Source organism: Crocuta crocuta, unplaced genomic scaffold (genome assembly GCF_008692635.1).
Source record: "Crocuta crocuta isolate KB4526 unplaced genomic scaffold, BGI_CrCroc_1.0 scaffold352, whole genome shotgun sequence".
Lineage (NCBI taxonomy): Eukaryota > Metazoa > Chordata > Mammalia > Carnivora > Hyaenidae > Crocuta > Crocuta crocuta.
Genome location: NW_027532169.1, coordinates 2502454 through 2518481, shown reverse-complemented (window position 1 = coordinate 2518481; position 16028 = coordinate 2502454). Strand labels below are relative to the sequence as shown.

The following is a 16028-nucleotide window of genomic DNA, read 5'->3' as shown; positions in this document are numbered from 1 at the left end:
AAGAGGGAAGGTAAATCCGAAAAGGGAAGGAGTTCCAATTCTCTCTAGCTCGGCTTTGGGAATGGGAGGGGCGGGGAGAGGGGGTTGTGCTTGAATCTCAGCCCCAGGGCTTTGTGGCTAATACCCTGGGCAAGTTATTTCTTCTTGTGCCTAGTGTGTAAGATGAGGACACTGTTATACCCTTTTGGGTGCCCCGTGTCATGGGGACCAAGTGAAATAACCAAGCACCGGACATGTAGGAGAAACACGGCAAATGTTCCTTCCTTGGCCCCGGCTCCCCGGGTTACTACAGCTCCAGGGCCTTCCCCGCCTCTGGTCTGAATCCAAAATAACTCCACCCCTCGTTTTTAAGAGTCTCTAGATGAAGCGTTAAGATTTTTTTCCTTTTGGGGCACCTGGCTGGCTCAGTCAGTAAGAGCACTGGACTCTCGATCTTGGGGTCATGAGTTCAAGCCCCACTTTGGGTGTGCTTAAAAATTTCTTCCCTCTCATTTTCTCAATAATTGGGCAAGTGCACGCTTTTTGTTTTTGTTTTTTGTAAGTTTATTTTGAGAGAGAGAGAGGGCATACACAGGAAGGGCAGAGAGAAAGGGAGAGAGAGAATCCCAGGCAGGCTCCTCACTCAGCACAGAGGCAGACCTGGGGCTTGAACTCATGAACCACGAGATCATGACCTGAGCTGAAATCAAGAGTCAGACGCTTAACCGACTGAGCCACCTGGGCTCACGTTTTTCAATTGGGGTTGTTAGCAAATCTTTATATCCGTATCGCAGCTTAACCTTTCAAGGTGCTTCCACGTCTCCCTGGTGCATCAGTCGCAGTCAGCCTGGTCACTCCGTACAGAAGGACTTCCTACCCGCCCCCTCCCGCCCCCCCATACACACCCAGGCAGGGAGGCCGGTTGGAAGATCACAGCTGACCCGCGGCTGGGCGGGAACTAGAACCCACAACTCCTCCCACTGCACTTTGCTCTGCTATTGGCCTTGGCTTTCGCCTCTGGGGACAGAGCCAGAAAACTCTGCACAAGGCCTGCTCCCCGTCACTGCACAGCACTGCACTGCTGGAGGGTCGTTGGCCCTGGGGAAGAGGAGGTGCCCTCGCAGGCGAGGTCCCCCTGTGGCTCTTCTCTCTGTCACACAAAACCTGTGTATAAGGGCCACTCGGCTCCCGGCCGGCATCTTCCCTCAACGGCCAACTTCCTCGCTTGTACCCAACCCTCTGGAAGAGTGTCCTTTCCCTCCACTCCTCTATCCAAAGTGTGCAGCAACATGGGCTCTCCGCATTTCCACGCCTTTTACTTCCCGCCTCCGGGATGCAGGTGTCAAGGTTGAGCCGTTGAGGCCTGGGGAGGGACGGGATCATGGGTTACTGCTTCTACCACCATGGCTTCATTCCAGAGGAAGAATAACACAAAAATGGGCTTGGCTGACAGGGGTGGGTTCGTCACCCAGAAGGCCTGGGTGTGTCTCACAGGTGCTGAGCACCTGCTGACCCGCCGCCCCTCCCTGCTGGGTCCCGGTCCTTTCGTAGGACGGAGCGGAAGGCTGGCTGGAGGAGCCGATGGTTCTGGTGCTGCTCCCGACAGAGGCGTTTGCGTCCATGATCTACAACTTCAAGCAGGTGGGTGGAGAGGAGTGGACGCCGAGGCATGGGACACCGGGCTGACTCTAGGGGACAGACATTCACGCAGTGTCTTCCTTCACACAGGGAAGTCTGGGTGGCTCCGAGAAAGGGAAGGAAACCCTCCGGAGCTTTGTAAGTGACACCACAGCAAGGACGGCTGGGAAAGTCCTGTCCCTGGTGATTGTGGATCAGGAGAAACGCTTCAGGTTTGAACGCGTCCTCGAGGTGTAGCACAAAAAGGGGCAGCTCTTGGGCCGTCAGGGGTGAACTCCATCCCAAGTCCGGGTCCTCCCTGGTGAGCCCTGTGGGAACCCCTGGTCTGGCCTTTTCACCCCTTTCCTGCTTGAGCTCAGTGTGGAACTACTGCCCTCCCACCTCCTCCCCTATCCCAGTGCGCCAGATCCTCCCAGAAGGAGGAAACCGGGAGTGGCACACAGGGAACAGACCAGGGAGAAGCAGCGGAGACAGCCGGAGGCCGGCACGGGGCACGCGGTGTCCAGGCTCGATGTGGAGGAGGTGAGAACTCGGCGTTTCCTGCCTCGGGTTGGGCTCCCGCTCTCCTCTGACCCCGTTGGCCAGAGGTAAGGAACAAAGTGCCCTCCAGGCGCAACTTCCTGCCTTGGCACCGAGCAGGAGAGGAGGGGCTAAAACAGGGAGCCGTGGAGCGGGGGCGCAGCTTCAGCGGGTGTGAGGGAGCACCTTCCTACGAGTCCCTCCGCCTTTGGGTTTCCAGGCACTGGTGGATCTGCAGCTGTACACGGAAGCCCAGGCACGGATCGTGCAGAGCTGGAAAGAGGTGGCCGACTTCGCGTGCGCGCTTACAAAGGCTGTGGCTGAGGCGCCCTTCAAGTGAGTGTCCCCAGCTAGTGTGCGGCCCGCCGCCGGGCCTTGTTCCATGCAGGTGGCCTCTTGCCCTGAACTCTGCTGCCGGCCTGTCGTCGTCAGGCTGGTGGCGGAAGGAGCGGACCTCGTGCCAGGCATTCCCGTGAGGAGCCCTCAAGCCTGGTTCCGCTCTGGCTCACGTGTAAGTTCGTGTCCCGGAGGCTGCTCCCGCGTCACTGGTAAGCCGGGTGACCAGGATTTGTTACATGGTAGGTCACAACGTCATAAGCCCTCATAAAACAGACTTGTAGCCTCCTTAGTTCTGGGAGTGTTCATGGTCAGAATTTAACCTCAGAGACCAATCAGTCCAGGGCCCTCATTTTATACCCAAGGGAATGGAGGCCCTAAGAGAGGGCCCGTCCAAGCTCCTAGCAAGTTAGAACTGGAACCAGGCTCCCTGACTGCCTGACACCCAGGCCCCAGTGTCTGTCCTTGTGTACAGTGCTCTCTGGCCCACGCAACCCAGTCTCAGCATGTGAAACCATCTGGTACTTTTCTGGGACCTTCTCTTAATGAAAAGGACTAGGTGGTGGGTTTAAGGGAACTGGCAACTAGCGCTGTTTGGGGACGAAGTGAGCGAGCACTTAAATAGGCCAGGTACAGCAGTGTGCCCACAGCCCACACTGTGGGCAGCAGAGGGCTGGTTTCTAAGTTCCCCGTGGAGGGGACAGGTGGAGTGACATTATTCTTCATCTACTGCTCACAGGAAGCTTCGAGATCAAACCAGTTTCTCCTGCCTGGAGAGTGACTGGGCGGGAGGGGCAAAGGTTGACCGAGCTGGCAGGGGACTCGCACTGGTCTGGAGGAGGCAGATTCAGCAGCTGAACCGAGTGAGCCTGGACGTGGCAAGCGCCATTGTGGACACCTATCCCTGCCCCCGGCGTCTGGTCCAGGTAGGCCGCTCCAAGGGTCATCACCCTCCCCCCGCACCCCATGGCCTTGGTGGACCCCCCAGGCGGTTTCCGTGGAGAGCACCGCTGGCCTGCAGTAGTGGCCTGCTGAGAGCAGTTAGCGCTGGCCCAGGGAGGACAGGCTCCCCCCACCCCAGCTTACTGCCCCCCTTACTGACGGACAAGGGTGACCCGGATGGTACAGCACTGATAGGTCACTTGCCACTTCTAGGCTTACAGGCGGTGTTTTTCGGAGCAAGAACGCCAGAACCTGCTTGCAGACATACAGGTACGCCGCGGGGAGGGCGTGACCTCCACGTGCCGCCGCGTTGGGCCAGAGCTGGCCAGGCGGATCTACCTTCAGATGACCACTCGACAGCCGGCTCTCTCCTTGGACGGTGCAGACTGATGCCAGGCCTCGGGGACGGGGTGAGAAACGGGGCTTCCATATCCCCCACGTTGGAGCACAGGAAGGGACTGGACGTGTCCCCTGAAGCACAAGCCAGGGTCAGGCCGCGGGCTCTCCGCTGGGTGCCCTTCTCTGCAGAAGCCTCCCTGCAGGCCTGGACAGATGGCGGACATGCTGGCATTTTCCTCCACCAGCGTGTAATTTTCCTCTCCTGGCGAAAACACAGCTGCCGCGCACAGGTCACCCCCCGCCCCCCGCCAGCCCTCGACCCTCAAAGCACCAATGCAGACAGACCACTCAGACACGCGTTTAATAACTAGACATCCAGAAGAAGCTCAACATCAGATCTCAAGATGATGAGTGAACTGCGACCAGCGGGCTGGCCGCGCCCTGCCTTCCTGTCACCTGCCGAAGCCGCCCCGGCCAGCCCCTGCATGGGGACTTCTGTAGCCTCTCAATCTCATGTCATGTACTGTGTAGTTTCAATAAAACGTTTGTACCAATGGCTCTGGAGCTCAGAGGAAGACTGAGGAATGTGTAGTGATTCAGAGTAAGGTGTGGGCATTCGCAGCAGAGCTATCTGGGGTGGGGGGGGTGATCAAGTCCCTTCTTCCAGTATGAGGCCAGTCACGAGTGGTCACCCTGTCCAAACGAGCCAGCAAGGCTAACAACGCTGGACGCCACTGCCTCTGAACCACACCAGGGTCTTGTCCTGAGGGAGACCAGCAGCTTGGAACTGGGAACTTTCCGTGGATGAGCACCATGATGCCCACTTCTGACCCCCTCCTCCAGCTTTGGTGAGAAAAGGAGGCCAAGGAGGCCACAGAGCAAGCAGAGGCTTAACCCGGCAGACGGGAGGGCGGGCCGTCCGCCCCTGTCCCTGCTGGCCATCAGGAAGGCACCACTTTCAAACTCCATGGTGCTACTGGCTTCCCTTCATTGCAGAGGTGGTTCAAGGTCGAGAACCAGATACCGCTAGTCGTCCTAGATGTCTGTCTCTGTGAAACTTGAGTTTTTGGGTTGCCTCTGGCTGACTCTGTCCCACCAGCTACCAACAGCTGTCCTAAACATAGCTTCGCCGTGGTCCGCCTCTTTGCGCACTGGCAATTGGGGGGGTTAATGCTCTAAAACTGAGGCGGGGCCTGGACCCTCCCCATTCTATGGGAGCCACATGGGCCAGGGCAGGGCTCTGAAGGAGTGGCTGGCACCCTCACTCACGGTGATGAGATTTCTATCTATGGGGCCGGAAGCTGCCTACCGTCACAGGCCCCAATCCCCCCCGCTGCTGCGAGGGTGTGACTTCTGCTCTCCCCCGGACGTTAGCAAGGAAGCAAAATGACAGGAGAAGCTACTGGAGCAGGAGCTCAGTTCTGCCTCAAACGAGCTGGGAGACCGTAGGCGTCATGCACGGCCTCGGCTTCCCTGCCTGCGAGTGTTCTATTGGATGGGACGGTCCTGCGATCCCTTTCACAGCCTGAGATTTTATATGGTCGTTAAAAATGTCTGAGGTCCTTAAGAAAATAGGTATCCCCCCCCCTCCCGATTCCGGCTTGATTTGCCGAGTACGGTGTTCCCTTTGCCCCCGATATCACACTGCCTCCTGATCGGCCCTGGCTGCCCAGGGAGGAATGAAAGAAAGGGTTTGTGACATACAAAAGTATAAATGTAGTGACAGCTGACCTGGCCGTTTAGTAGAAACGAGCCTCGCCTTCGCACAGCTTTGTAGAACAACTAGAAAAGGCCGTTTTGCCCTCTCCCCACCCCAAGCCTGCTCCTTTAGGCATGCAGGTCACTGTCCCCGCGTCTCACTTCGCGTTCCGCCCGGGAACACTGACCAAGGGACAAAGAAGTCCTACAAAGAGGGGATCTCGAGTACCAATCGGCAGCCACTTGATGACAGCGGGTAGGTCGGACGCCAAAAAGAGGTCGTGTCCAGCAGAACCCAATTCCACAGGAACGCGAGCTGCGAGGTGGGAGGGCAGCGGGCAAGGGCTCAGGCTCACTGCTGGGAGTCGGCCTGCAGCACCCACCTCAAGAGGTCGTGGCTGCGCAGGCCCCGGACCGCATCATCGTAGATGGCGTTCACGCTGGCACACAGTGGCTGCCGCCGCAGCTCCGTCACCCGACAGGCCACCAGCCCGCCGGCCACGCACAGCAGCAGCAGCAGCAGCAGCTTCAGCGCGGCCCACGACCTGGCCTGTTTCCGGGGGGGCGGCTTGCGGGGCCGAGAGCCGGACTTCGATTCTGGAGGGACACAGGCACAGTGGACAGGGGGGCCCAGTCAGTCGGTGTGTGTGTGTGGGGCGGGGGGGACCCGCACTCCGCCTGTCGGTGCCGAGCCACCAAACCCCCCATCCGCAAACGCACACTCCCAGGCCCCGATGAGAGAGCTTTTAAGGCCATCTGAGTCCCTGAAAGGCTCTGCTTTTGCAGAGCCTGCAGCCGAAGTCCTCCTCCAGCGGATCTCCAGGGGCTGCACCCAGAGCGAGGGGTCTTTTCCGGCGCCTCATGCAATCAGCCCCAGGGTCCCTCGGATCGGGGGAGGGCCTTCTCAGGGGGCAGCAAGCACAGGCTTCGGCTCAGGTTATGATCTCATGGCTTGTGGGTTCAAGCCCCACGTCGGGCTTTGTGCTGACAGCTCAGAGCCTGGAGCCTGTTTCAGATTCTGTGTCTCCCTCTCTCTGCCCCTCCCCTGCTCATGCTCTGTCTCTCTGCTCTTTAAGGGTAGTGTGACCACGTGCAGCCTTCGCCTTGTGGGGATTTTAGCACGCCCTCACGAGGAAGGGCAGCTCCCTGCTCCAGGAACGCTAAGGCATGTCTGGCCAGACACCTGCACCCGCTCCCCAGGATAGACCCCGCCCCCGGGAGGCGAGCCCTCCAAGCGACTCCCGGGCCCCGCCTGAGAGCTTGCCGCACCCAACCCGGTCTGTGGCCGCCCCCCACCCCACACCCCCGGAACTCTGCAAACATACTGGGAGCCTGATTTGTTTCCTTCTTGGGCTTCTTCTCCTGCTCCCGCTTAGCTGCTTTGAGGGCATCATACTCCTTTCTCCGGCGCTCCTTCTCTTCCGCCTTCTCCCGCTTCCGCAGCTCCCGCTCCTGAGCCTCCTTAGCTCGCTGCTTGGCCTCCCGCTTCTTCTCGGCCTCTGCAGGACAACACGCCCCCAAATGACTTCTCACCCGCAAAGCTGCCAGGGTGCTTTCCCGAGTGACTGAAAGCGCAGGCTCGGCCATGGCCTTGCGCCACAGGTCACCGATGCCATTTTAAGTAAAACGGCTGGGAAAACTGTGTCCCGCAGGCACAGTAAACGCTCTCAGGGCTTGCAGAATGCATTACTGAAGGGTTCCCAGCCCTGGGCGGTGGAGACATTAGGGTAACACATGAGGGAGGGTACAGGAGAAAGGCATGGGTGATGAGCCTGGCGAGTCAGAAGGCACACAGTGACACCCTGATACAACTCGGCTGTCCAAAGAAGAAACCACAGCCATGTTGACTCTATGGGGTTCCTCTCTTCCCAAGCTCCAGAAAGGAACGTGGCGTGGGAAGGGCAAGTAGGAACAGAAAGTGAGCGCTCACGGTCATAGGTAGAGCTGATGGAAAGGTCTGCCTGAGAAAGCAAGACTAACCACTGGTCAGAGGGCCGCCTCTAGGCTCCCACTTGGGAACCTGGGACGCATCCTGGCTTACTTCACGGTTCAAGTGCGTTTACATCCGGTTCCCAACTTACAAACAAGTGGGTTCTAAAAACTCACTTCCCAGTGAGTTATTTGGAGGCCCGAAGTACATTTTTCCAAAGCCAGAATGCCACAAATGAGGGAGTTAAAGGTCCTGCTGGGCTTGAGCGCCTATCTGACCCAGAATGTAGCTGGACTGTAGTATGCTAAGTACTGGAGCTTTCCGCCGCTTTCCTGTGTGCAAACAAGCTCCAAGTTCTAGCCGGGCACCCACAAGGCCAAGAGCACACTGTACTCAGCCTGGAGAGAACACGTGGAGGCAGGAAGTAAAGCAGCAGTGGCCCAGGAAACAGCCTCGCAGCAGCCATGGATGTGAAAAGGCCCGGGGGTCACTTGGGCTCCTTCAGGGTCCGCCCCCCGCTGCCCCCCAACCATGGGACTCCTCCAGTAAGGAGGCTCAGACAGCTGCCCGTCAGTGGAGCACCCGCTGTGTGCCACGTCTCGTCCTAAGTGCTCGAGACACAGCAGCGAGGACAGACTGGGTTCTAGCACCTACGACTTCTAGAGACGGAGACACACGAGCGAACGGTCAGAAAGACACCGGAGTTTGCCACCAAGATGGTAACGGAGACTGCGATGATGTGATGCGCGGGGTGCTACCAGGCCTGGGGGTTCTCAAGTGTGGCAGTAAAGCTACGGCGACATCTGAGCAGACCCGAAGGAGGACACAAAGCCAGCCGCATAAAGACCCGAAGGAGAAGGAACCAGGCACGGCCCCCGAGGAGAGGCCGGACCTGGTGTGTCTGGGCAGTGGCAAAGGCTCACGTGGCTGAAGCCAGGAGCGTTCTCTCCCCGGGGTGCAAGGCACGGCTGAAGCAGGCGGGCCTGGGGCCACGGCGGGCCGTCGGCTACGGAACTACGCTGGACTTGCGTCTGAACTTCAATCAGGAGCCGTGAGAGTGTTTTAGCAAACAGCGGCCATCACGGACTCCTGTTTTAAGAGGATCCCCGTGGCTGGCGTGCGGAAGGAGCCCCGGTGTGGAGCCACGACACGGAGCGGGGAGGTGTCTACAGTGAATTACAGTGAGGCCTGGGGCGGAGGAACCGCCACACACGGGCCTGGCTGATGGACTGGATGCCGGGGTAACTGAACCCAGGCGTCCCGGACATCGTTCCAATTTCAGGCTTGAATAACAGCAGGGGTGGTGACTGCCTAGACCAGGGGACCCTAGAGGGCCTGACGAGGGCTGTCCCCGCCACACTTGAGCTGAGCTCTTAACCCTCCCAGCGGGCTGTAGGACCCTGGAGCTCAGCAGAGAAGCCAGGACTGGACACAGATGACGCTGTGCACCATACTGTTCCTCACAAAGCTTCCATGGACCCCGGCGCCTGCCAGAGGCCGGGGAAGGACGGGAAGACGGCCCGGGGGGGCAGGCGGCACCTACCTCGTTCTACTTCCAGCCGCCGCTGCCTCTCGCGCTCCTGATCGGCCTGCACGGCCTTCATGTGCTGTAACACCTGCGAAGGGGGAGCAGAGTGCTGAAGCAGCCCAGGCGGGGGGCTCCGGGGCGCATTCGTGCAAGACGGCCCCTTTCTGATAGGCACAGCCCTGCGGCAGCGCCGGCCTCACAGAGCCAAGCCCCGTCTTCATCTCCTGACTTGCTGGCCGGCCTTAGCTGGAGAAGGGTCATCCGCACCCAGGCCTCTAAAGCTGTGTGGCAACATGTTTGTGAAACCCACTGCCAACTGGAGCGTGGAAGGAGTTCCGCTCTTTACAGTTACTGTCACACGCACGATCTCACGTATGCCTCCAGCAACTCTTGGCAATGAGCAGGATGGCACTTCCGCCTAGACTCCCTGACCTCCCGCCCATGGCTACCTTACAAAGTTGCGCTCTTCCCAGTCCCAGGGAGACTGCTTACCTACCTGAGTCATCACACTAGTTTCCCTGAGGACGGCGACTATCCCCATCTGCAGGCTAGACCCTCAATACGTGTTTGAAGATCGACTGACTGAATCCCCAACTCCAAAGTAAGGAAGCCAAGGCTGCCGCGGGAGGTGGGGGGGCATGATTCGTCCCCCTCGCACAGCTAGGACGTAGTGCAGCTCAGAGTACGGGTCGTCTAAGCTCCTGGGCCAGGGCTTGACCCACTCAGGTCAGCACACAAAGCAAGGAAGCCTCTAGGAGGAAGCGAAGAGCCATTCGGCCCACACACCACCCAAAGCTGTGGCTCCTCAAGTCCTTGTCCAGTCGGTCGTGGACGGCCTCTGACAAAAACAGCCCCTGAGAGTGTCACTAAGGGCATGGTTAGGGAAGGAGGTAAAAGACTTTATTTTTTGGGCTGTAATTTTAGAAGTTGCTATCGCTTGGATATAAAGGACAGAGTGAAAGCTCAGAGCCCAGCACACTCCTGACTCTACCACTTACTAACCATCTGACCTTAGTAAGTGACTTAACCTCTTAGGCTCCCCGCAAGAGGCCCCTTTGAAGCCACAAGGAGCCCTGTCCTGAGCAGCCCAGGCCTTGAGTCTGCTACTACAGCCTCTCGGGAGGGAGTCAGGCTTACTAAAAAAAAAAAAAAGACCACTCAACAAGGAGTGCAAGATCTATAGGAAGGTCAAGCCTGATGGTGAGAGGTAGCTCAAGTTCAAAGTCCCTGCCTCACTCTGAATTCCGAATACTAAATAAGCAGCAACCACTGAGGCAGTTTTAAGGGGTGTACAGGTGGCTAAATAAAGAGCTGAGAGAGGTTCAAGAGACATCCCATTGCCCCCCCGCACCGGCTCCAATCCACCAAGAGTTAGCAGAAAACAGCAAGTTCAGAAACAGGAGCGACTCCTCTGGTCTACACCCTGAGCGCCCGAGGGTAGACTGTGTCCGCCGGCCCCAGTCTACATACTCTGGTAAGCACCTGATGGATACTTTCCAACTAATAAATTATTTTTACAAGGTGCTGTACCACGCACCAAGCTTATGGGTGACTAGGACTGACCCATGCAGCCACAAGGTCAGGGCTGGTGAGAGCTACACTGTCTCCTGCGGACAGGTGACCTCACTCTGGCCGGCCGGAGCCTGGCTACCACAATGCCTCAAGGTGTGCCGGAGACGACTCCAGGCCACGGTGCCCACAACGCGATGTGCTACCTGGGGCTTTGTCTGGAAGGGAGATGCCAATACCAAAGATCTTTGTGCCCCATAAAAGTATCGGTGATGTCGCATGGTTTCATGTATTATTAGCTGAGTGAATAAAATGGATAAATGAAACCTATCTGCGTACTGGGCATTTCTCGTGGCAGAGAAACGAAATCCTACCTACTTCCCGGAGACAGGAGGATCACGAGGTGGAATATAAAGCACACAGGACAAAGCTAGAGTCCTCAGTCGCAGCGATAGTTATTCTTCGGAACAGACATCACTCCTAAAGCACCAGGATTTCACTGATCACCTGTGCCGTTCTCAGCTAAGGGCAAGCTGTGGCCGTGGCTACCTAGCTGCACTGACCCTGTACTTGATCTCCTGTGACAACAGGTGCTGGAAAGGGTGAGACTCTCTAAGCCCTGAGCTAATAAGAAAAGGCCATTATTCTTAAGCCTCACCTAGAGACCCCCGCCCCCATGCCCACGGACATTATTTCTAGGATTTAAAGCTAAAGCCAAGTTTAAAGTCTATTCTGTTCATCACACCTCCTAAACATGGCCAAGTCAGTCATCTGGTGCTCCGCTGCAGCGGCGGCAGTCTGTTGTAAGGCTGGAGGGAAGACGGCCTATGGCTGCAGTGTGAGTGACGTGTAGTGTCGTTCTTAAGACACCGCGCAAGGCCCCCTCGGGGTAGCTGGCAGTGTCCCCCCTTCCTTGCTGCCTTTGGTTCCTCAGTCCTACATCATGGGACTTGGCTGAAATCAAGTCAGACCTGCCCAGGATGTGTCTGCCTACAAGCACAGCACACGAATATTAACCCTTTTAATTAACAAAATTCCTACAATATCCATGACTTAGAAAGGCCACAGCCCCTAGCCTGCATGTCCTAGTTTGGTGAAGTGTCCGACTTCGGCTCAGGTCATGACCTCATGGTTCACGAATGTGAGCCTCACCTTGAGCTCTGTGCTGACGGCTTGGAGCCTGGGGCCTGCTTCAGATTCTGTGTTTCCTTGTCTCTCTGCCCCTCCCCAGCTTGCTCGCGCTCTGCCCCCCTCTCTCAAAAAATGAATAAACGTTAAAAAAAACCCACCAATTTTAAACAACTGTCAATAGTGTAATGTGGGATGAGGCAAGGTCCTGGTTTCTGAAATGTTTATTTATTTTGAGAGAGAGCGAGCAAGTGCATGAGCGAACTGGGGGGAGAGGGGGGAAGCAGAGAGAGGGAGTGAGAGAATCCCAAGTGGGCTCCATCTCACAAACCATCATAAACCCGAGTCAAACTCAAGGGTCGGACGCTTAACCGCTGGAGGCACCCAGGCAGCCCAAGGTCGTGGTTTGTTAAGAAGGGAAGTTTCACAGCAGAGACAACAGTGTTGTTTACTGCGTCCTGTTTCACTGGGACCTTAGTCCTCGAGTCAACACGCAGCCACCGGGTGCCCTGGGAGGGAAAAACAAGCGGAGGCAGAGGCTGGTCCCCGGGGAGCCACAGGGGAGTCCCCGGGGGAGCTTCGCGCTTACCTTGTTGGCACACTGCTTACACTGCTTCTCGTCCAAGCAGTCCCCTGCCACCTTGGCCAGGACAGGGTCCAGGGGGTTATCCTTCAGGTCCAGCCACTTCAGGCTCTAAAGGGATAGAAGAGAGAGGCCGGCTAAGCACAGGTTCCCAACCGAGTCCCCCAAGGTGAGCCGAATGCGCAGGCAGAAGCCCACCCCCCCAGCCCTCCGCTCCACCCCCACCCTGGGTGTGCGTGGTGCAGGGAAAGCCGCGGGAGGCAGTGCCAGCAGAGGTGAGATTCTGGCGCCTTCCTCCCAGCCACGCTCCACTGGCCCCCCCGCCCTGCGCCTCAGCCGCCGCAAGGACATGGCTCCGCAGACCATTACCTTGAGCTGGGCGAAGCTGACGGGCAGGGTCACCAGCTTGTTGTGGAGGAGGTCCAGGTGCTGGAGGTTGACCAGACGGCCGAAGTCTGCGGGCAGCTGCTGCAGCCTGTTCTTACTCAGGTCCAGCTTTACCAGGTGCGTGAGGCCACAGAACTCCGCCTGGGACCCGCGGAGACACCGCCTGAGCCTTGGGTGCAGGCTCTGGCGTGATGCCGCAGGCGCCTGCCTGGCAGAGGCGCCTACGCGGTCAACCCCGAGCCTACCTTCCGCCCTGAACGAGAGGCGCCTGACACTCAGCACTTCCAGTGCCAAGCAGCGACAAGCACGCGGAAAAGGAGCACAAAGTCGGCACGAAATAGGTGTGTTCCCTCACGCTCCATTCTCCCCCGAACCCATCCTCCACGCTGCGGCTGGAGCAGCGATGAGGGGTCCCTCCTGAGCCCCCCCCGGCACCCCGTGTTCTCCTTTCGCAGGAGCTGTCGACACACAATGAAACCACCCGCCTTCCTGAAGGGATGAAGCGCCCCTGAAGTACTTGGTGTAATTCTCTGTTCTTCCAGCACCTAGTACAGCACCCACCCGAAGGCCTGCTCCAGCCTCAGCCGAGAGGCCCTCCTCCTGCTCCCTGGGGACCCGTCAACCGCGGGTGGCTCTGCACCGCCAAGGAAGGGCACAGACAACCGGACACACCGTGACCTGAAAGGGCACCAGGGGCTGCTGAGCGACTACCGGCAACGCGAGCGGATGCAGCAGGCTGCACGGACCTGCTACCACCCTGTCATGAGACACCAAATACTTCTAGGAGCAGTGGGATCTCAGCTGCTTCTTCAGAGTGAGAAATGGTCCCTGAGGCGCAGGAAGACGCTGTAGCTAATGGGAGGGGCCCGGGAGAATACTGAGAGGGGAACAGACTAATGACCCAGTGAGGAAACTGCCAACTTCGGGGACTCGATCCCTGAGCCCGGCGGAGCACGGCAGGGAGCCACGCGGCCAGAGCAATGGGCGGAAAGGGCAACGATGAAGGAGCGCGGCTCTGGAGGAGAATGGCCCCCGCCCCGGGTCCAGGGTCTACATGGGCAAAGGAGGGCGAGCTGAAGAAACCGCGAAGTTCATGAAGGAGAAGCAGCACTGGGGGAAGTTGTGCAAGAAAAATCAAAGGATCCGACCACAGACTGGCTGCGTTGAACAAAAAAGCATCAAGTCATTCAAGCAAGGGCTGGGAGAATGAGAATACGGCAGCCCCCTCCAGAGCCACATTTTTTCTCCTGGCTGCCATCAAAAGGAGCCTGTTCATAAACAGCTTTCTCCCTGCAATACTGAGCAACTTACAGAAGGGCTTCGAATCTCCTCTACTCAATAGGGAGGTAAATTATTTTTCAAAGGAATAAAATAAGGCGGAAAAAAAATGAGCCCAATACACGATTCAGCCAGCACNCGAACCGTGAGATCATGACCTGAGCCGAAGTCGGACGCTTAACCGACTGAGCCACCCAGGCACCCCCTGATTTTCCCAGTGTTCTAAGGAATAAAGCCTCCTGCTTCCCTTCTTGCGGAGACGAACCACCCCACCTCACCCCATCCCTGCGGCACGCTCCAATTTCGGTCACAGCCTGTTCTGCAGGGCCTGTCCTGAAATTGTGCCTCATGACCTAACTGCCCTATGCAAGAAGGAGAAGCATCAGGGCTCTGGAAGGACTCATGCTTGCCAATCTTACCGGTAGGCTAGTCAGTTTATTGCAGGACAGATCCAGTATGGTGGCCTTCGGGAGCGCAGCCTAAGAAAAGGAATGAGAACAAAATGTCAAACCAACACATGGAATGATTCAGTGACATCTGCTAATGAAGCAATTTCCAGAGAGAAGTCCCACAATTAGGAAAGGCCTTTAAAAACTAGCACTGAGATATAATGTAGTAGTAGAAGTACTGGTAATAATAATAATAATAATAATAATAATAACAGCTGCGTGTCTCAGCATTGGCTGCCTACCAGAGTGCTTTACCATACAATCTTAATCCTCACAACCCTCGAAGCCCTATTTTATAAATGAGGAAATCTAGGCATAAAGATTAACCAGCCTGCCAAGGGCACTCAAGATATTAAGCAATGGAACTGGAAATCTGCTCTAACTTCCACATTACCGAGCCACGTGCCAAAGGCAATGTAATTCGTTAAAAGCAGCGAAGAAGAAAACAGAGGTCATCCCAAGCAGCGCTAGGGTGGGGGTGCGGGTAGGAAACCTGGAGGGGAAAGCGGGAAAGCGAGGACTAAGAGCTAACTCTACTTTGGCAACAATCCAGCTGTGTAACCTTCTGGGACCTCAGGGCTCAGCTTCCTGAGTGGGAGCATTGGAGTGGGGTGGGCAGCGGCGCCAGTTTAAACTGAATTTTGGGATAAGCCCTGGCCAACCCCACGGTGATACTCCACACGCAATTCAAGGAAGGCCGCCTTGGGGCTGGGACGGCCAGCTTCTTAGAAATGCACAGTTCTGGGCCACACCCAGGTCTACCCAGAGGCCTATTTCCCAGACGAGTCATTCATTCATTTGTTCATTCATTCTCCGGAAGCGGCCGGCAACCACTCCGTGGGCGCCTACTTGGNCTCAGGGCCAAACAAGCAGCTCCTTCTCATCTTCTGGAACTGCGCCAAAGTGACACGTGTACACCCAAGGAAGAAAACTGGGGGCAGAGGTGGGCTCTCCGAGGACTAAGCCCTACTCCTCCAGCCTAGTTTTAAGACCTGGAAAGGGGGCGTTTAAGACCTCCGTGGGAAAGGAGGGGGCCCGCGCAGGGGCCAGCGCGGGTCTCGGATGGGCCCCTGGATCCCGCGGGACCGTACTGACCAGCTCCTTGACGGGGACCTCATTCAGGTCGCTGAGGCTCAGGTCCAGCTCGTTGCCGTCCAGCTTGTCGCGGAGGTTCCCGCCCTTGCTACCGGCCTTGGTCATGGTGACGCCGGCTGAGCGGTCCCGGCTCCGGCGCTCCGACGGTCTCCGACGGGCAGGAGAGAGGCTGAGAAGCCACTCGTCGGCTCAGCGGACTCGCACCCAAGCGACAACGCCTGCGTCCCCCGCCGCCCCAGGTGCGAGACGCCGTCGTCCGCCCGACCGCCCGCTGCACTCTGAGCCCCGCGCCCCGCTCCCACCGGTGCCGCCGCGACGACGACCACTTCCGTGTCCACGTCACCTTCCGCGGCCACTGAGACGGGCCGGGCCAGAGCGGCCCGAGTGTGTGCGAGACCGCCCTCTGGCGCTTAGGAGAGCGCACTGCAGTCGCCGCCACGTCCGGAAGGGCGGGGTTCAAAGCTGCGAGTTCGGTTGCCCGGCGAAGCCTCCGCTCCCCCCACGCCGCGACCCGCGGCCCTCCGTAGGTCACTGTGGCTGGCAACGCCAGGAGGCGAAAGGGCACGGGACTGGGCGCCGGAAGCCCTGGGTTGCATCCCAAACTGACCTCATCAGATCACCCCCATTCCCCTGGACCAAGAGCCAAAACCTCGTGTCCTTCCAAATTGCTCCCTGTCCTCTTTAACTTAA

The 16028-nt window shown here is 57.8% G+C and overlaps 2 protein-coding genes across 4 annotated transcripts in view; one reads left to right on the top strand and one right to left on the bottom strand.

The window, feature by feature from the left end:
• The window catches only part of EME1 (essential meiotic structure-specific endonuclease 1), a 7876-nt gene extending 3548 nt beyond the window's left edge, over positions 1-4328 (top strand). For 2 of the 3 annotated variants that reach the window (XM_077776787.1, XM_077776786.1), the window contains exons 4-9: positions 1531-1620; positions 1708-1829; positions 2016-2139; positions 2357-2472; positions 3212-3398; positions 3628-4328. In XM_077776787.1, coding sequence (XP_077632913.1) covers positions 1531-1620; positions 1708-1829; positions 2016-2139; positions 2357-2472; positions 3212-3398; positions 3628-3804 — 816 coding nt within the window. In that variant the 3' untranslated portion in view covers positions 3805-4328. Of the gene's footprint in view, positions 1-1530; positions 1621-1707; positions 1830-1976; positions 2140-2356; positions 2473-3211; positions 3399-3627 lie in introns of all 3 variants that reach the window. The other variant, XM_077776788.1, reaches the window with a different exon arrangement.
• LRRC59 (leucine rich repeat containing 59) lies at positions 4096-15653 on the bottom strand. The gene is made up of 7 exons (XM_077776789.1): positions 15339-15653; positions 14214-14273; positions 12499-12657; positions 12136-12240; positions 8925-8997; positions 6777-6950; positions 4096-6048 (listed from the first exon to the last, which is right to left on the bottom strand). The coding sequence occupies exons 1-7, from the start codon at positions 15441-15443 to the stop codon at positions 5804-5806; spliced, it is 921 nt and encodes a 306-aa protein (XP_077632915.1). The 5' UTR covers positions 15444-15653; the 3' UTR covers positions 4096-5803.
• Positions 15654-16028: the final 375 nt, after the last annotated feature.

Coding starts and splice junctions, on each gene's coding strand:
- LRRC59 (XM_077776789.1), bottom strand. CDS start 15,443: ATGACCAAGGCCGGTAGCAAGGGCGGGAACCTCCGCGACAAGCTGGAC. Junction 8,998..12,135: donor GTAAGCAGTGTGCCAACAAG/GTAAGCGCGAAG, acceptor CCCCCTTCGCAG/GTGTTACAGCACATGAAGGC. Junction 6,951..8,924: donor GCGGCTGGAAGTAGAACGAG/GTAGGTGCCGCC, acceptor GTTGTCCTGCAG/AGGCCGAGAAGAAGCGGGAG.